Source organism: Bombina bombina, chromosome 8, assembly GCF_027579735.1.
Source record: "Bombina bombina isolate aBomBom1 chromosome 8, aBomBom1.pri, whole genome shotgun sequence".
NCBI classification, from domain to species: domain Eukaryota; kingdom Metazoa; phylum Chordata; class Amphibia; order Anura; family Bombinatoridae; genus Bombina; species Bombina bombina.
The window spans coordinates 242,569,304-242,591,339 of record NC_069506.1 but is presented as its reverse complement, the minus strand read 5'-3'; the positions used below and the strand labels follow the sequence as shown (position 1 = coordinate 242,591,339).

General features: G+C 36.3%; 1 protein-coding gene across 1 annotated transcript in view; it reads right to left on the bottom strand.

Annotated features, from left to right (window-relative positions):
• Nucleotides 1-16,698: 16,698 nt before the first annotated feature.
• Nucleotides 16,699-22,036, bottom strand: part of LOC128638967 (sialic acid-binding Ig-like lectin 16) — a 382,221-nt gene continuing 376,883 nt past the window's right edge. Inside the window, 1 exon segment of the mRNA XM_053691109.1 lies at nucleotides 16,699-20,356. Coding sequence (XP_053547084.1) covers nucleotides 20,168-20,356 — 189 coding nt within the window. The 3' untranslated portion in view covers nucleotides 16,699-20,167.

Below are 22,036 nucleotides of genomic sequence, written 5' to 3'. Positions count from 1 at the left end.
CTGTCTCACTTAACTGATAAAAATCCTCTATGAGTGAAAAGGATATTTCTCAGTCAAAGTGATTATGCTCAGATTGTTAGAAATGACAAACCTCACAGAATAATCTGCAGGAGAGTTTTAGGTGAAGTTATCACAGATGTTCCAAGATAAATAGCAAAACAAGCCAAATATATAAACATGAGTAGCAACAGTTCATAGAAGCACAGTAGGAGGAAGCAGCCGCACAAGGTGGATTAAACACAGGCACAGTTCATATTAAGGAACAGCTTAGGCAGTGTAGCAAGCAAGAGAACAGAATGTATACTGTCCGGTACTGTGAAGCAGATATAGGTACCTGAAAGTTGTCCTAGTGGCAGGCTTGTGCGAGTTGGTCCGGAGCTGTTTGTTAGTGATCTGAAGCTGGTGCCGGGGAAACCGGAAGTGACGTCACGCTGCAGCGGAGTTGTGTAGTGCTGACAGGCAGCGTTAGAGGAGAGAAGGCAGAAGAGCTGTAACAAGACGGTAAGTGAATGAACTTCAATGAAGTAGTTGAAAGTACATTACCGCACTGAGAAAGGCTTTTAGAGTTGCAAGGTATTCTCCTGAACACGGCTGTTAGATGAGTCCGGTGAGAGTAGAAAGTAGTCTCAAAACAGACAATTAAGCTTCTTTGGAAACCTCTGGGGAACGTGAGAGAAGCTTCAAAGCTAGTATCCTACAAATAAACAATACTAAGCACAGGTTGAGTGGTGCACAGGTGTCTTAAAGGAGACTTATCCAATCAGGAGAGAGTGGGCGTACTGGAGAGGTGGAGTAGAATGGTGAAACCTGACATTAAGATACGCCCATATCACAGGTATCGCTAAGGCCGTGTTAATGACACTTAAGGAGACAAAAACATTTAATACTATAATATGACAATTTGCGTGTACAAACGTATATTCCAATACACAATATTCAATTGTGAGATATAGAGTATACCTCTGATTCAAAAACATAGTTGCACATTGTCTCCCAAAAATTACAGATAATATCATCTATCAAGGATATATAAGTAGAAACAAATATCATTATGTTTTGTACATAGGATGAGAGGTTCACATACCATGTATTGTTAAGAAAAAATGTGTACCATATCTACATTCAGCAAGAGTACATCTCAGAAGCAAGTTGTTACTAGCATATGCTCAAACAATAAGATGTATGTCAAACCCAATATGAGAAAAGTTATATATGTTAAATATCAATATTAGATAGCATGCCAACAACATAAACATATTAGCTAGACATATTTAAATAGTTACAGAGTAAATGAGATAAAGACATTATGAATACTCCCAAACACTGACAATTCTAAATAATGAAAAGATAATAAAATAAAAAAAGAAATAAATGCATAATGTTCTATGCAATATCAACAGTACAGTAGAAAATGTGATACATAGATACTGAATTATATACAATCTTTATGTGCGTATGATTCCTATATACTGTAGACTATTCCCAAAAGTTGATGAGATCATATCTTGAATTTAAGCCTGATGGGATAAGAGTCCCCAAATGAAGAATCCAAAACATTTCCCTTTTAGGCAAAAGGTGGTCAAGATCACCACCCCTAATGGGTGTTCTAACCTTCTCTATTGCACACCATTTAAGGGTGTTTAGACTGCTATTGTGGTGAATGAAGAAATATTGTACAAGTGGAGTAGTGGATTTACCATTGGTAATGGTCGAGAAATGCTCCCTCATTTGAGAGTTGATATCTCTACTGGTGAGACCCACATACTGCACCCTACACTGGGTGCAAGTCAAAAGGTAGATCACACCAGTAGCGGTACAATTCAAGCATGATTTGATGTCAAAGACCTCCCCTGTGACTTCAGACTTAAAATTAGTAGTAATTGTAGCAAAGTCACAAGGTTTACATCTTCGATGTCCACACTTGAACATACCCAAATGATGTAACCATGAGCTAGACCTTTCTGTAGTTTGCGTCAATTGTGTAGCTGAAAGGATATATGCGAGGGTGCGACATTTTCTGTATGAACACATTATACCCTTGGACACAATTGATTGTAACGCATCATCAGCTGCTAAGATAGAAAAATGTTTTTTCACAATATTACAGATGTCAGAATACTGTATGTAGTTATGAAATTAGTGCCTTCAAATCTATCCCTTCTAACCTTATTTCTACCTTTAGGGAGAGTTTCTCTTGATTCAATTTGGACACATGTTCTTGCCCTTGTAATGTCTTTCAGGGGATATCCCCTTTCTTTAAGTCTATGTTCCAAAAGGTTTGCCTCAATTTCAAAATCAGACTGCTCAGTACAATTTCTCCTGATTCTGGTATACTGTCCCTTTGCCACTGCAAATGAAATATGTCTAGGGTGACAACTGGAGCCATGTAGCAACATGTTCCCGGAAATGGGCTTTCTATATACCCCAGTAGTAATTTTGCCATTCTCTCCCCCTGTGAGTAACAAATCTAAATAATTTATCTTATTGACAATGTACTCATAGGTGAATTTTAGACCTAGTTGATTGTTATTTAAATATTCAACAAAGTTAGGTATCAAATCGATGGGACATGTCCATATCATCAACAAATCGTCTATGAACCGTTTGTAAAAGTTTATGTTGGACCTGTAAATGTTTCTATCCCCAAAGATGTGCATCATCTCCCACCAACCAAGATATAAGTTAGCGTAGGAGGGGGCAAACTTAGTTCCCATAGCTGTGCCACATCTCTGTGATAGAAACAATCCTCGAATCTAAAGAAATCATGTGTTAACAAAAATTTGACAACCCTAACAATATAATCCTGAAAAACAGTTGTATACTTAGTGGAGTTGTACAAAAAGAATTTAATCGATTTGATACCCTCTGAGTGGGGAATGGAGGAATATAATGCAACAGCATCTATGGTAAGCCATGTTGACCCATTTTCCCATTTTACTTTACTAACCAAATTCAAAACATGTTTGGTGTCCTGAATAAAGGACGGTAAAGAACAAACCAAAGGCTGCAAGATTGAATCAAGCCATTGTGAAATATGCTCAAGCAAGGAATCTAGTCCGCTAACTATAGGTCTACCCTGAACATTGGTGACAGATTTGTGGACCTTCGGAAGGTGGTGGAACCATGCTGTTTTAGGACATTTTACATCCAAATATTCAGCAGTTTTTTGATCCAGAAAACCTTGTTCCACACCATCATCCAAAATGTTCACAAGCACTTTTTTGTATTTAGTAGTGGGATCCCTAGGCAAAACTTCATAATCATGTAGATTACACAGCTGCCTCACTACTCACTAAATACAAAAAATATAAAAAAGAGCTTGGGAACATTTTGGATGATGGTGTGGAACAAGGTTTTCTGGAGACCGAATACCCACTGTCTTGAGAAAGTTTGCAGAGGGCAAACGAAACGCGTAGACTGGACGATCTACCTCTAACCAAAAAGACACTGCATATTATAAGAGACCTATAATTTGGGTAATATACTTTCGAAAAAATCATTTTATAAAAGGTTTTACTATTGGTATACTCAAAGACACAAGAGAAAGCAAAGGTCACTACCTGCGGATTCCTGTGGAACAAGAACTGTGAAGTATACCAGGACTTTTTAACAAGGCTTTTAATATTTTTAACTCTTGTAAGTGCATTACATTGTGTGCACAAATAAAGTTATAAATGATTTTACCTTAAATCCGGGATGAGCTTTGTGTTCTTATCGTTTCAGTGCATTTAATACCTGATCACCCCTTTGTGATCAGTAAATGTGGAAGCTGCACAAAGGATTCGTCACTAAGGGAGAAACTTAACTCATACAGAGGAACTCTGAATTGTTCATAAAGTATCTACCATTACTCCCAGAGTCATGAATGTGAGTTAATAAAGTGGTTGTTATCCTATATTATTGTACTTTTAGCATTATCAATATTATTATTATCTGTATTTTTTCACTATTATTATTACCATTGGTATTGTCTTTTTTAATATCCTTCAGGACGTACTAAAGGGTTATTGGTTATTTGTAGCAGGCATTGTGCCTACTTATGAATTGGTAATAGTCCTACTTATGAGTTGGTAACAGTACTACTATTATTGCTTTTATAACTTTCTTAGAAATCTATACATTAGGATATCATAGAACGATAACATAATTTTTAAATTGTATACAGTGTAATTATTTATTTGTGTACGTGTCAGTGCGCAGCTTATTAATTTATTTTAATCATATAAAGATATATTTATAAATGCTGCCCATCACTGCGCTACTTACCCCCTTCACTGTGCAAGGTTCTGATGCTGTTTGTGACTGCATCAGAACGAGGCTCCCATAGGATCCGTTGGAAGCACGCTCTTGTGAACGCAATGTGAACGCGAGCTCGCGTCCGCATTGTGATTTACTTGTAATACCAGCACACATTATTGTGTACTTGCATTACAAAGTGGAGCGCTAATATCGCTTGCTCACAAGCGATATTTAGTGCTCCACTTGTAATCTTGCCCATTGTTTACAAATGTGATATATATGCACATATATCTTTCAGTAATTTTAATATATTTTGTGTTATTTTTAATTGTTTTAATAAATATATTTATTACATTTTTATTATCCATCTCACAGCATAGCCTTTTGCTGGTGCTTACTTTTTTTATTTTATATAGATCAATTTGCCAGATCTAGTTAGGAGGTCACTTTGTGAAGCAGGTGTTATTACAGATAGGTGCCAGATTTTTTACTTTTTTCCTAACTTGAGAGGCTCTCAAGTTAACAAGCTAAATGACAAATGATATGATAGAGTAGAAAAAAAGAGAATATTCATAAACATATGATAAGGTGATCTGGAGCAAAAGAAGAAAGCAGATGTGGAATAGAAAGTGTTAATTTCTTGCAGTTAAATGAAGTGTGACAGTTGCACCTGATTGCAGTTGAACTTTTTAGTTATATAACTGGGTAAACATTAGTTGGTGGGCAGAGGGTGGGTTGGGTGGAAAGTGATTGTCACAATTTGCAGAGAAGGAAGCTATCTGTCTGATGCACAGCTGTAAGTGCCATTGCTATGTCTTGAATTATAAGGTTTTGGGGAGAAAAAAGATCTAGAGAAAGAGGGTGACAAAAATAATGAGAAAAAATTGTAAAAATCGTGTTCACATATTTCTGGATTGGTGAAAGGAGTCAGTAAAATTATCTTGTTGAAGTTTGGACAGGCAGTAGATGTTTGTTTTTTATGGGGTTTTAACATTTAAGTGCTTAGTGCTAAAACCTTAATAGAGCATACTGGTTCTCAAAACTGTTTTAGGTATGAAACATGAGGAGCATTGCTATATGGAATAAAATATATAAAGTGTATATGTTAATTGTATATTATTTTTCTTTTTTCCCCTTTTTAAAGAGACATCAGACAAAATAATCGCCTAGCTTTAGAGTTTGGCGTTAGCCGTCAAAAGCAGCGTTAAGGGGTCCTAACGCTGCTTTTAACCGCCTGCTGGTATTTAGAGTCAGAGTTATGGGCTAACGCGAAAACATAAAGCTCTTTACTACTGTGGTATAAAGTACACTAAACCCCTATAATAACATTTTTTAACCCCTAATCTGCCACTCCGGACACCGCCGCAACCTACATTATAGCTATGAACCCCTAATCTGCTGTCCCTAACATCGCCGACACCTATATTATATTTATTACCCCCTAATCTGCCCCCCCCAACGTCGCCACCACCTACCTACACTTACCGGACCTCGCCCCCACTATAATAAATCTATTAACCCCTAAACCGCCGCACTCAAGCCTCGCAAACACTATAATACATTTTATTAACCCCTAATCTGCCCTCCCTAACATCGCCGCCACCTACCTACAATTATTAACCCCTAATCTGCCGCCCCAATGTCACCGCTACTATAATAAAGTTATTAACCCCTAAACCTAAGTCTAACCCTAACCCTAACACCCCCTAACTTAAATATAATTTAAATTAATCTAAATAAATTTACTATAATTAAATAAATTATTCCTATTTAAAACTAAATACTTACCTATAAAATAAACCCTAATATAGCTACAATATAACTAATAGTTACATTGTAGCTATTTTAGGATTTATATTTATTTTACAGGCAACTTTTATTTATTTTAACTAGGTACAATAGCTATTAAATAGTTAATAACTATTTAATAGCTACCTAGTTAAAATAATTACAAAATTACCTTTAAAATAAATCCTAACCTATGTTACAAATACACCTAACACTACACTATCATTAAACTAATTAAATAAATTACCTACAATTAGCTAAACTAAAATACAATTCAATAAACTAATCTATAATACAAAAAAACCAAACACTAAATTACAGAAAATAACAAAATTTAAACTAATTACACCTAATCTAAGCCCCCTAATAAAATAAAAAAAGCCCCCCAAAATAATAAAATGCCCTACCCTATTCTAAATTACAAAGTAATCAGCTCTTTTACCAGCCCTTAAAAGGGCTTTTTGCGGGGCATTGCCCCAAAGTAATCAGCTCTTTTACCTGTAAATAAAAATACAACCCCCCCAACATTAAAACCCACCACCCACATACCCCTACTCTAACCCACCCAAACCCCCCTTAAATAAGTTCCGATCAGCCAATAGAATGCGAGGTCAATATCCGATTGGTTGATTGGATCAGCCAATCGGATTGAACTTCAGATTTTTCCTACCTTAATTCCGATTGGCTGATAGAATCCTATCAGCCAATCGGAATTCGAGGGATGCCATCTTGGATGACGTCCCTTAAAGGAACCGTCATTCATCGTTAGTCCGTCGGTTGAAGAGGATGGCTCTGCGTCGGCTATATGGAAGATGGCTCCGCTCCGGATGGATAAAGATAGAAGACCCCGCTTGGATGAAGACTTCTACAGGATGGAGGACCTCTTCTTGCTCCGCTTGGATGAAGAATTCGGCTCGGCTGAGTGAAGACGACTCAAGGTAGGGAGATCTTCAGGGGGTTAGTGTTAGGTTTATTTAAGGGGGGTTCGGGTGGGTTAGAGTAGGGGTATGTGGGTGGTGGGTTTTAATGTTGGGGGGTTGTATTTTTATTTACAGGTAAAAGAGCTGATTACTTTGGGGCAATGCCCCCCAAAAAGCCCTTTTAAGGGCTGGTAAAAGAGCTGATTACTTTGTAATTTAGAATAGGGTAAGGCATTTTATTATTTTGGGGGGCTTTTTTATTTTATTAGGGGGCTTAGATTAGGTGTAATTAGTTTAAACTTCTTGTAAAAAAAATATTTTCTGTAATTTAGTGGGGTTTTTTTTGTATTATAGATTAGTTTATTGAATTGTATTTTAGTTTAGCTAATTGTAGGTAATTTATTTAATTAGTTTAATGATAGTGTAGTGTTAGGTGTATTTGTAACATAGGTTAGGATTATTTTACAGGTAATTTTGTAATTATTTTAACTAGGTAGCTATTAAATAGTTATTAACTATTTAATAGCTATTGTACCTAGTTAAAATAAATACAAAGTTGCCTGTAAAATAAATATAAATCCTAAAATAGCTACAATGTTTATTTTATAGGTAAGTATTTAGTTTTAAATAGGAATAATTTATTTAATTATAGTAAATTTATTTAGATTAATTTAAATTATATTTGTTAGGGGGTTGTTAGGGTTAGATTTAGGGGTTAATAACTTTATTATAGTAGCGGCGACGTTGGGGGTGGCATATTAGGGGTTAATAATTGTAGGTAGGTGGCGGCGATGTTAGGGAGGGCAGATTAGGGGTTAATAATATAATGTAGGTGTCAGCGATAGAGGGGGCGGCAGATTAGGGGTTAATAAGTGTAAGGTTAGGGGTGTTTAGACTCAGGGTTCATGTTAGGGTGTTAGGTGTAGACTTAGAGAGTGTTTCCCCATAGGAAACAATGGGGCTGCGTTAGGAGCTGAATGCTGCTTTTTTGCAGGTGTTAGGCTTTTTTCAAGCCAGCTCAGCCCCTTTGTTTCCTATGGGGATATCGTGCACGAGCACGTTTTTCCAGCTTACCGCTGCCGTAGGCAACGCTGGTATTGAGGGTTGAAGTGGAGCTAAATTATGCTCAACGCTCCCTTTTCTGAGGCTAACGCAGCCATTCAGACAACTCTAAATACCAGCGTTGTCTTAAGGGTGCGCTGGAAAAAAAGCAGCGTTAGCATCGCGGGTCTTTACCGACAAAACTCTAAATCTAGGCGATAGTTTCTCTATTTATTTGAGTTAATATATCACTCTTATACCTGTCTACCCACACATTTCAGTAAAGCTGACACATTATTATGATTAAGATTATTATTATTATTGCTGTTGTTCATAAATAATATGAATACATGAAACAATTTGTTTTGTTTTTAAGGCTTAAATCAAATTTTGGATAAGCTGTTTACTTTACCCTTCCCTCATAATACTTGGGCCTCTAGTTATCAAGCCGTCGACTTTCTTGCATTCAATGGCACCAATATGCTCGCCTAAGATCGCCTAACATCGCTTCCATGGACCTGAATACGTTCGCCAAAATTATCAAGAAAGCTGTCAAAAAGCCGCGCACCAAGTACGGAGCGATGAGCAGCGGACTGTTGTTAACTAACAGTCATCGATCTTGCTGCTTTCGGCTTATTCGCAGCTTTCTTGGTACCCTGTCACTAAGCACCCACACTATACTATACTGTTTACCCCCTATACCGCCGCTCCTGGAGCCCACCGCACCTAAATAAAGTTATTAACCCCTAAACCGCTGCTACCGGAGCCCACCGCAACTCTAATAAAGTGTTTAACCCCTAAACTGCCGCTCCCGGACCCCGCCGTACCTAAATAAAGTGTTTAACCCCTAAACCGCCGCTCCCGGAGCCCACCACCACCTACATTATAAGTATTAACCCCTAAACCAATGCTCCCGGACCCCGTTGCAACTAAATAAAATGTTTAACCCCTAAACCGCCGCTCACGGACCCCGCCACCACCTACATTAAATTTATTAACCCCTAATCTGACCCCCTACACCGCCGCCACCTAAATTTAATTTATTTACCCCTAATCTCCGCCCCCAACGTCGCCACCACTATATTAAATTTATTAACCCCTAAACCTAATTCTAACCCTAACCCTAACACCCCTAACTACATAAATATTCCTATCATGAAATAAATTATACCTATTTAAGAATAAATACTTACCTATAAAATAAACCCTAAGATAGCTACAATGTAACTAATAGTTACATTGTAGCTAATTTTGGATTTATTTTTATTTTACAGGCAACTTTGTATTTATTTTAACTAGGTAGAATAGTTATTAAATAGTTATTAAACTATTTAATAACTACCTAGTTAAAATAAATACAAAAGTACCTGTAAAATAAAACCTAACCTAAGTTACAATTACACCTAACACTACACAATAATTAAATTAATTCCCTAAATTAAAATAAATTAATTACAATTAAATAAAATTAACTAAAGTACAAAAAAACAAACACTAAATTTCAGAAAATAATAAAATAATTACAAGAATTTTAAACTAATTACACCTAATCTAAACCCCCTAATAAAATAAAAAAGAACTCAAAATAATAAAATGCCCTACCCTATTCTAAATTACAAAGTAATCAGCTCTTTTACCAGCCCTTAAAAGGGCTTTTTGCAGGGCATTGCCCAAAGTAATCAGCTCTTTTACCTGTAAAAAAAAAAGACAATACCCCCCCCCAACATTACAACCCACACACCCAACCCTGCTCTAAAACCCACCCAACCCCCCCTTAATAAAACCTAACACTAGCCCCTTGAAGATCATCCTACCTTGAGACGTCTTCACCCAACAGGGCAGAAGTGGTCCTCCAGACGGTCCGAAGTCTTCATCCTATCCGGACAGAAGAGGACCTCCAGATGGGCAGAAGTCTTAATCCAGGTGGCATTAGTATTAGTATTTAGTTTTAAATAGGAATAATTTAGTTAATTATAGCAATTTTATTTAGATTTATTTAAATTATATTTAAGTTAGGTGGGTTAGGGTTAGACTTAGGTTTAGGGGTTAATATATTTAATGTAGGTGGCGGCGGTGTAGGGGGGTCAGATTAGGGGTTAATAAATTTAATGTAGGTGGCAGCGGTGTAGGGGGGTCAGATTAGGGGTTAATAAATTTAATGTAGGTGGCGGCGGTGTAGGGGGCGGAGATTAGGGTTTAATAAATATAATGTAGGTGGTGGCGGGCTCCGGGAGCGGCGGTTTAGGGGTTAAACACTTTATTTAGTTGCAGCATGCTCCGGGAGCGGTGGTTTAGGGGTTAATAAGTATAATGTAGGTGGCGGAGGTGTAGGGGGGCAGATTAGGGGTTAATATGTATAATGTAGGTGGCGGCGGTGTTGGGGCGGCAGATTACGGGTTAATATGTATAATGTAGGTGGCGGCGGTGTAGGGGGGTAGATTAGGGGTGTTTAGACTCGGGGTACATGTTAGGCTGTTAGGTGTAGATGTTCCCATAGGAATCAATGGGATATCGGGCAGCAGCGAACATAAGCTCTCGCTGCTGTCAGACTTCCATTGATTCCTATGGCTTCCGCCGCCTCCTGGGCGGCGGATTGAAAACCAGGTACGCTGGGCCGGAATAGTGGCGAGTGTACCTTTTAATAACTAGCAAAAGTAGTCAGATTGTGCCAAACTTGCGTTCGGAACATCTGTAATGACGTAAGCATCGATCTGTGTCGGACTGAGTCCGGCGGATCATATGTTACAGCGCTGTGGAATCTGTTGGCGCTCTACAAATAACCAATAATAATAATAATAATAATGTTACGTCACTATATTCTACTTTTGCCGGTCTGTAGGGTTTGATAACTACGGTGAATCAGGCACGCCACAAATACGCTGCGGAATTCCAGTGCATTTGCGGTTGACAGCTTGATAAATAGATGCCTTTATATGCTCATGATCAGTCCCTATTAATTATCTAACTATATTTTAATATATCTTTTTATCTACGTATTTAGCAGAGGTATGTATTGCATCAGTGAAGACTTAAAGGGACACTGAACCCAATTTTTTTCTTTTGTGATTCAGATAGAGCATGCAATTTTAAGCAACGTTCTAATTTAACTCCTTTTATTAAATTGTCTACATTTTCTTGGTATCTTTATTTGAAAAGCAAGAATGCAAGTTCAGATGCCGGCCCATTTTGGGTGAACAACCTGGGTTGTTCTTGCTAATTGGTGGATAAATTCACCCACCAATAAACAAGTGCTGTCCATGGTCTGAACCAAAAATGGTCTGGCTTCTTAGCTTAGATGCCTTTTTCAAATAAAGATAACAAGAGAACGAATAAAAATTGATAATAGGAGTAAATTAGAAAGTTGCTTAAAATTGCATGCTCTATCTGAATCACAAAATAAAAAATTTGGGTTCAGTGTCCCTGTAATTTATACACGAAAAAAGTCCGGAGTGGCAGCAACTTAAAAGCATAAAGGTTTATTCCAAATCTTCATAAAACAACGTGAACACATAACAACAATACATGTGCCCTTCAGCTCTAGACAAAGCTATGACTCTTTGGAAGTTCCCCCACTGGGTATTGGCCTATCACGGAGCGTCTAACATCCTTGGTTGTTTCCCTACCCCCTGGAAGCCGGCCCACGTGTGTGTGTGTGTCTCTCTACATCAGCTCCGAGCAAAGGAGGATGGTCCTATACCGGCTCTGGAGCCGCAACTGAAAAGGGCGGAAAGCTTCTAGGAGTTGAGTGTCTCCAAGCCTGGAACTTCCAAAATTACTGCATCCAGCCTAGGAGAGGGGTCTCCCAAAAGGCGTCCTCGCACTGACAGGTAAGAGAGAGAGGCCATGAAGAGAGGGGGTAAGTAGGAGTGATGTTCAAACAGTGAACTGTACATTGTCAGTAACATACCAATGAAAGGGATGAGAGTTATGAACCAAACTGTCATGGAACTTTGGCAAATTAGTGGCAACAGGTGCATTTAAAGGTCTCCTCGCAAAGGGGAATATGTTGTTCCCTTTAATTTATGTCATACAAGCTACTGCTGACTCTCTGAAAAGCTGTGGTGTTTAAATACTGGTGCACAGGCCCTCACAGCATATGTGTGTATGCCACTAAAAAACATTAATAACTTTTGCTAGAAGCATTTTTATTAATGGAAGTATATAACAAAAAGTCTTCTATATAAATTGAAATGCACTCACGCACGTGCCAATGTTAACCTTTCTATCCCTTTAAGCACACATACATCCAGAAGTTACAGACAATATTTTTCTGTGCACGTTCCTTTAATCATTTCAAATCACTTTACATTCTGCTCATGTTCTATTTACCTGAGTTTTACTAGCTTGAACTTTTGGTAACAAAACAGACTTTAGATAATAAAATATTTTTTATTAAATGATATTATATATTTTTTACATATATTTAATTTAATAACAGAGACAATAAGAAAAGAGAGAATTAGAACATTTCATAAAGGAGTCGTATTAAAAAGATATAAGGCTAGATTACAAGATGAGTTCACTCTATAGCACAGGGTGTGTTATCAGCTGTGCAATATTGAGCAAAGAAAAACATAAAAATTCTATATTACAAGTCAATGGTTAAAGGGAAATTAAACAATGTGTGCAGACACCAATCACCTTCACCAGCTAGCTCCTACTAGTACATAGTAATTTTCAACAATGGATACCAAGAGAACAAAATGTATTTGAAATAGGAGTGGATTTAACAATGTCTTAAATTAGCATGCTCTATCTTAATCATGCAAGTTTAATTTTGACTTTCCTATCTATTTAAATATTTTAATCAAAGAATCCCAACATGGTATAAATATCTTTAGTGCACCCTATACTTTTAATGGATATAGAGAACGCTAAATATATGTCCAATGAAAAATATTGTAGTACAAGACATACTCTAGGCAATTATCCAAAGTAATTTTGCTAGAATATGGCAGTATTTACCCTTTCTCTATTAAAGTATAATGCTAGTATCACTCTCATTGGACTTGTACTTGAAGTGGAGTTATGTGTTGACCTCACCCATGTAAAATGTAATGCTTTTTAAGACCTGAAGTTAACCATTTTTTTAATAGTATAACACAGAACTAGGTGCACCCCTGTTGTAATATGATTGCAAAAAAAGAAGTGCTATTGATTGCGCTAATAGGATGTTAACCTACAATAAAATATTGCAGCCACATTTTTTGAAGATGTTAATATTGGCATGATAGCTAACACAGGAGCCATTTGATAAGTACACGTAGCATAACTGCAAATCGGTGTCCAGGTATGTGCACTGGGCTTATACATGTGGTGTTGATATAGTATTAGAAAAAAGCCTAAATTACAAGTCCTATTGAGCACTAATACTGTAGAAGTTAAATCAATAGCACTCCTATTCTTGCACTCGTATTACAAGCTAAAGTAAAAAGATTGCATCTGGAGGTAGGACAGCATTAATGAGCTAACTCCCTTTCCCATAGACTTCAATGGGGCATGCTACAAAGCCTCTTTAGGCTATTGCTCACTCATAAGGACAACTGTTCTAAAGTCAAAGGTGCTTTAAGAAATACTTTAAATATGTTTGTTCTTCACTTAGAAGAAAAAAGTATAATTAGATAAATGTATTTAAAAATAACATCCAGATTTATCAATGAATAAGTTTGGCTCTGTAAGCGTAACTCTGTATTGAGTAGTGTTGGTCAAACACCCCTAAGATAATACTCCTCACCAAGATATACGGGTGACCCATTGAGTGAATGAAGACAAACATCTGGAACTAGTAAGACTGCTATGGGATCTGGAAAATTATATGGAAGTATTGATTTGTATGTTATACTTACCGGGTTAAGATTTCTATGTGATTTGAATGGACTGAGTATAAGCTTCTCTGCACCGGTTTTACAATGCTAAACTAGCATTTACACTATGGAGGGCTTTACACTATGGAGGGCTCTCAACAATATTATTCATTGATGCTAGTTTCAGCATGAGAGACTGTTGAAAATGAGCTAGAACGCATATTTTCAGAAGAGAAATCACATCTCAATTTAAGTGAATTATTTGATGCAATGTAAATTTTGTGGAAAAGGTAAGCTAAAGTTCAATAGGTTATATGGACATTCAAAAGGTAAATGAAAGCAATATGATTTCCAGGGGATTAAGAGTTTACAAATTCCCCACATTTACAGTGACTGATACAGTCTTTATCACACAATGGAATGAGCTGCTATCAGAATGTTACTTAAGGTTAATGATTACACTATAGGACTATAATAGAAAATTACTTTCCACTATTCATATTGAAATTGCTGAATTACAAATGGAACAAAATATGCGTACTAATAGTAAGGCGTCCTCTGATGATAGACAACTGTCAAGTGGGGAAAGATCCTCATTTAATGAAGCCACAGGAATTCTTAAAAGTAATCCCATCCCTGAATCATCTGAACTAGTAGTGAGACCCAAAGAAAAACTGCTACAATTACTGTAACTAAAAGTTCTAAATATGCTACAACAAGTTATTCAGAAGCATTAAATACTACAGGTAGAATGGGCAGTGATTTGGTTATTTTAGATCAGATTTTTCCGCCAGTCACAGTAAATACAGGGGTGGGGGACAACAGATGGGTTATACAGGAAAGATACCAGCTGAGAGGTAACAGACCACAGACAAAGTACAAAGCAGTATAGTTAACCTCTCTGGTTTTCAACTGACACAGCTGCAGTGTAAAGTTCTAAATTATTGTTTAACCTTTGTTTTCAGACTATTGTAGATGTAAAAAGATTTATTAGAAATATTACACTAAAAAATGCCTTTTCCAAACATTAATAAATCTATGTCTTCTTTTACTTAAGAAAAACAAGATAAAGTGTCTGTTGAAAAGGACTCAAGATTTTCAGAATTATGTCGTCAAGTTTCTTTGGATCAACTATATAGTGAAGGCAAAATAGTTAACTCTCAAATTCAGCCAGGCAACAGCTTTAGAAAAAAAGTCAAAATGGTATCCATTTCAGAGTAGAGGTCCACTCTTAGAATTTTCTTCAGGAGAGCTAAATCTGATTGACAGATGTTAAAATATTATACTGGTAAACTTAATTACAATTTAACTAAACAAGAAAGAGTAGCATTGCAAGAGCTACAAAACAATTCTGATTTGGTAATCAGAGCTGCAGATAAGGGAGGCTCTATTGTCTTGCTAAACTGTACTGCTTATGTGAATTAAGCATTGCGACAATTGACTAATCCCAATGACTATACTATTTTAAACAGGATTCTAACTAATCTATACCAGAGACAGTTAAGGGATCAATTGGATGATGGTTTGGAAGAAGATTATATTGATTCAAATACATTTGATTTTTTAATTGCGGGACTTCCACAGATGCCTATCTTCCACCATCTTCCAAAAGTGCATAAATTCCTTTTAAATATTCATGGTCGCTCAATAGCTCTCATGTGGAGGTCGGATCTGTCAGTGAGTAAGAAAGGCGCTGTAAGGTAAACTCTGTATTGAGTTATGTTGGTTAAACAACGCTAAGCAAACACTCCTCGCCAAGTTATTCGGATTACCCTATTGAGTGAATGAAGTGAGACATCAGGAACCTGTGCGACTGCAGTTGGATATGTAAACATATATGGAAGTATTGATTTGTATGTTTTACTTACCGGGTGGAGATTTCTATGTGATTTGAATGCATCTATAAGTACCCCTTACATATTCTTTGCCTGTCACTTTAGATTTAAAGTGTTTTTTTATCTGAATAGTTAAAGGGAAAGTCTAGTCAAAATTAAACTTTCATAATTCAGAAAGAGCATGCAATTTTAAGCAACTTTCTAATTTTCTCCTATTATCAATTTTTCTTTGTTGTCTTGGTATCTTTATTTGAAAAAGAAAAACTGTAAGCTTAGGAGCCAGCCCATTTTTGGTTTAGAACCTGGGTAGCGCTTGCTGATTGGTAACTACATTTAGACACCAATCAGCAAAGTCTACCTAGGTGTTGAACCAAAAATGGGCTGGCTCCTAAGCTTACATTCTTGCTTTTTCAAATAAAGATACCAAGAGAATGAAGAAAGATTGATAATAGGAGTAAATTAGAAAGTACTACATTGGCAAGGAGCTTTTTGGAGCCTGCAGTTGCTTACTTAATAGTAAGTACAAAATATTTAAAGTAAAGCTAACAGTATATTCAACTTAGAGGAGATTTCGGTGACTTTTTTTTTTCAGAGCTCAATCCGGATACATATTGCAGATTGAGGCTTTGGATAAGCCGAAAAATATATGGGACTTTGTGACATCAGTCTTTGAATGGACTTTTTAAAGTTACAGTATATGTTTACTAAATTGATATGTGTTTTATTAAAATATTTTATGATATATTTAACTCAAGCTCGCGTTCACATTGCTCTCAACTTGTAATGCCAGCGCACATTAGCATGTGCTGCTATTACTCAGTGAATCAATTAGCGTGTGCTGTTATTATTATTTAGTGGAGCAGTAATATTGCTTTTGGAAAACCAGTATTTAGCACTCCACTTGTAGTCTTGGCCAATATAAGCTTATATAAATATATATAGATATATGTATTTATTTACATGTGTGTGTATATATATATATATATATATATATATATATATATATATATATGTGTTTATTTATATTTTTATGTATGTGTGCACATACATATATACTCATATATATATATATACACACATACAAATATATGTACACACACATGCTTGAGACTGGAAGAATGGGGATTGCCTAGCATCACTGAGTGGATAGAGAGAACTCACAAATTGATGGCACTTGAGGAGTATTGTTACCTTAGAAAAAACAAGCTAGCTATGTTCCAACACATTACATTTTAATGGGAAACACAAATAAGCTAATCAGAATAATTAGACCACTAATATACTCAAGCAGCTTTGCCTATATCACAGACACCTTCATCCTATAACCCTCTGCCCTTTCCAAATCTTCTCTAGGTCCGATACCTCCCTTACTCTTCCATTCTGACTTTTCTTCTATTCTTCCAACCTATTTTTCTCACTTTTCTCTCTATTCTCTTTTCCTCTTTTCTTTTTGTCTTCTATATTTGTTTTTATTGTCTTATATCCACTTTAAAAAATACATCTGATCTTTTCATAGGCTTTAATTACCAAACTACAATTTTTTCAACGAATGGCAGAAAAATGTTCCATCGGGTAAAGTAATTAATAGATGCTCTACGTTGTGTATGTTTTCTTTGTTTAAAAACAATAAAAAATCATAAATAAAATATATATATATGTCTCGTAGGGGATGTAATATTAATACAGTATATTGTGAGTTTACAAATATATAAAAATAAAAATAATTTTACAAAATGTGAGACTTTGATAATTTGTATTCCCCTTTGTTTATGTCTGATATACATTTGTGTTTGGAACTATCAGTCCTGAGGCTTACTGTTCCACAGCTGGAGAAAATGTACACCTAATTCATAAGCTTTGGGATGGTTTCTTAAGACGTGGTAACTTAAACTTAAGGTTACTAAGGCATCTTTAAAAAACACAGTTTTATTTTAATTTTGTTTTATTTTTAAATCTTTAATAAAAATAAATATAAATAATTATATAAAAATGACATCCTTTTTCTTTACAATTTTATGTAGAAGCCTTTCCTTTAATAATGAAATGTAAAATATTGTTACAAGTACTATGACAAAACAACATGATAATCATTTTCTATGTTTCATTTAGAAAAGAATATTTCAAAATGTTTTACCACTTTTTTATTTAATTCTTTGCTGAATTAACCAAGTTGTGTTTGTGGAGGCTTTCTATATCAACTTAAAAGCAATAAAGACCCATGATCCAGATGAAGTGAATAAGGGACATACACAACTAAATATTTTAACACGTTTTACAGCTGCTCTTTCAAATGTATTATCAGACATCCCAACCTGCAAAAACTCATTTCAGGGAGGTGGCTTCTCCCGATACTGCGCCGCCACCGCCCCTCCCAGTTATATATTGGACAACTTGAAACCCTAAATAAGATAGAGACTTATCATTAAAGTAGCTTCTCACTAAAGTCACATTAAAAAAAGTAGCTTTATTGCACAACCACATTCAACAAACCTATTTTCCAGTGATCGTACGCTTGTTGAATGCTCAAATATTTTAGAATCTGAAGTTTAATTACGTGCAGTAAATAAGGTAGTATTTGTGTTTTATTTTATTAGAATCAGTGGGGGCTTTTTGGTTACTGATGCTTTAAGGGTTCTATAACGTCCCAGCAACTAAAGACATTCCTTAAACACTTTTCCGGATTTGGGCCACATTAGATCATAGTACTTGGAGTTTCAGGGAGATTGCATTCCATTTGCTGGCATCAGGGAGCCGCTATTACAATCAGGGAGACTCCCTGAACTTCAGGGAGACTTCGGATGTCTGTATTATAGTGTATATTATTTGAGTATTATGTCATTTTAATATTGAATATAGGTCAATTTATCAAATCTGTAATCTGTTCAATTCCTTAAAAAGAGACTGCATTAGCTGGCCTTACCACCGTCAGAAAACAATCAAATCCAGCAAAGAAAATTAGCCAATCTTAGTCTGAATGAAATATAAAAGATGCATGAACAATTTGATCAACTCATAGAAAATGCCCTGTCTGTTTTAGTCTTACATCTTGCACCATTTGACTTTTTTTAAGTGTTTTGTCACCTCAATATTCTGGTTTTCATATGGGCAGCAGTAAAATTCATAAGCCATTTTTATAATATGTTCAAATAATTGAACCGCAACTCAGCAAGTAACAACTAATTTGGGGATTAATCACAATCGATCAGCTGAGGCCTTTTAGTAATTTAAAAAGCACTGTTGTCACCACTTTTTGGACTTAGCACGCACAAAGGCACATTCCCTAAAATAACACAGTCACAAAGGCCCAATCTTGTTTGAACATTATCTTTATAGATATAGCATGTTTCACATTCTGACCTTTTAGTACTGTTAAAATCCAGTATAAGAAGATATCATAAGTCCATGTAATAGACCCCCATTGTATACATCTTGTTTAAGATCACACCAGAAGTGGTGCATTTACAAATAATACATATAAATATTGTAAGACTCAAACTTTGTTAAATATTATAAGTGATGCTATAGCGAGGGAGCAATCATGCTCAGTATGTTCATCATGCCCACATACAAATGGCATTCAGGGGGTTAAATAGTGGTGAGGATGGATTTGGTTAATCTCACACATGTAAATAAGCAATTCCCTTTAACAGTGAACAAAGGTGTTAATTCAAGAGCACTTTACTGTAACCTTAAAAGGAGTGAAAGGACTATTGAACATTTCAGTTTCTATCCTGAAAACACTTACTTAACACAGAAAAAGGCCTTTTCTGGAACTTTTCTATTGAAAAAGTATTATCAGCTGCACGCATTTAACAAATGGATACACAACGACCAATTCAGCCAGAAAGCAAAAAAAAAACATTTTTGAAGCAAATCGCCAATTGATTGTGATCGACCTCTTAATTGGTTTAAAAAATACCTCAAAACAAAGAACGTCTCCTCTGTCTTTCAATGTTGTATGTGATCCAGTGGTGCTTCTTCAAGCGTGCATGAGGGTGAGAGAGGATCACAATATTTTACCCTATACCACCACTCATTTGGTTTATGTGGCGGTTGCCCCCTCTGCCACTCTGCCGCTTGAGTATCCAACCCTTCCGACTTCATGCGTTAGCACCATCTATGGAAAATCCATGACTCCTGCTCCACCTGTGTAACATCTGAAGGAGTTGTTGTTCAGTGCATAATTCTGGTGGTAAATGCAAATAGATAAACCCATATAGCATAGAATAAGTTGCACAGGTTAATAACCATTTGATATTGAGCAAACATCAAATTGTAATGATTGTGAATGATAATTTACACAATCCCTATACACAAATAAAGGTTTCTTTTCTATATGAATGGGTTTTCGTAATAATTATAGTATATTCAGGCATGAAATACACGGCAATGTCCTGTTCCAATATGATAAATTGAAACCCCATGTTTACACGATGAATTCCTAAAAAAACTATTTATGTCGTTTCTTGAACTTGAATTGATTCTAAAGGAGCGGTTTATATTGATTTATTTAGCTGCACTTTAAAGTTGATCTTGGATATTAGTGCTTGACCTCTGCGTATTCAATCATCTCTTCATCTGTTTCCTCATCTGGAACATCTTTGGGTTTCATCTTTGAGAAATCTAAGGTTACATAATTCAGATCATCCTCATAGTTCATGTAAACAGATAGATCTTGATAAGTAGGCTCCATTTCATATTGCTGCTCCTCTTCAGTCATTTGGATTTCCTGCAAGAAAGTTATGTAGATTAAAAAAATGTATATGACGTGTAAAACTGTAATGATTTTGTATATTAAACAGTTTGGGGTTCAAACAGTATATGTGTATTATTACATTTAAAAACTTACCAATATTACCATAAAAGTCTTAAATTAGACTTTAAAGTACAGATGATATGCATACATGTACTGTATATAGAAATCAAAATTATTGGCAATCACACTAAATTTAGAAGGATTACTCAGGAAAGAGTATTAATTTCCAGGGTTTATAGTATAATTAAATCTAGAAATACCCTGAAATGCTTCACGGAACATGTGTATAAACATAAAAATATCACACATAGGGGCCGATTTATCATGGGCTGAATGGGGCCAAATACTCCTGTTTCCGCTCGAGCCTTTAGGCTCGACGGAAACAGGAGTTGAGAAGCAGCAGTCTTAAGTCTGCTGTTTCTTAATTCGTCCACCACCTCTGAGGCTGCAGACATCAATCCGCCCGATCGCATATGATCAGGTTGATTGACACCCCCTGCTAGGGGCCGATTGGCCGCAAATCTGCAGGCGGCAGCATTGCAAAAGCAGTTCACCAAAACTGCTTGTGCAATGTTAAATGCCAACAGCGTATGCTGTCACCATTTAGTAATGTCTGGCGGACATGATACACTACAGCAAATCATGTCCACTAGACATTGATAAATCAGCCCCTTAGGCTCCATTCTCTAAAGCTCTCCACTAAGGCACAATCTCATAAAAAGACCCATCAGTGCTATGAGGTCCTAAAGTTCTGTAAAGGCAAATCTTACCTTGAGACCTGCATTTCTCACTAAGGACTCCATGATCAGACACTCGCTGGCATGGACAGAAATCTCACAAAATCTTTGTGATTTTTTTTTAGACCTCATATAGCAGTGTAGGAGTCTTTCCTTCACGTAAAGAATTTTACATAGTGACATAAAACATTTTTCAAACACAAATTTTATCTTGAGAGATGTTTGAAGGGCCAAACCAATGAGAACCAATGATCATCTCGCCTGAATGGACAGATCTAGATCATCACCCTAATAATGATGCATAATAATTTCACTCCATGCCAGTAAGTTGTATAGAATCGGGACCAAAGTTATGAATGTCATTGCAGGTTATTACAGGTGCAGGTCACATCAGGGAAGTGGAGCATTAAATGTATGGTATTTACATACTGTATGTAGGAATTTATATTGTTAAAAAATGATTGAGCTCACAGACCTTTAGAGCACAGCTCCCTGAATGCAATATGTATTACTAGGTATAAGCTTATTATAGTGTATTTAATTGTAACAATTTGAATAAGTGTCATGTATTAGTGTACCCTGTAAATTTCATACACTCAAACTGGGTAATCACATGGAGGACCATAATAAATAAGCTTTTCTCAAGTTGCTGCACTCATGGACACAAAGGCCTAGATTTGGAGTTTGGCGGTAAAAGGGCTGTTAACGCTCCGCGGGCTTTTTTCTGGCCGCACCATAAAATTAACTCTGGTATCGAGAGTTCAAACAAATGCTGCGTTAGGCTCCAAAAAAGGAGCGTAGAGCATTTTTACCGCAAATGCAACTCTCGATACCAGAGTTGCTTACGGACGCGGCCGGCCTCAAAAACGTGCTCGTGCACGATTCCCCCATAGGAAACAATGGGGCAGTTTGAGCT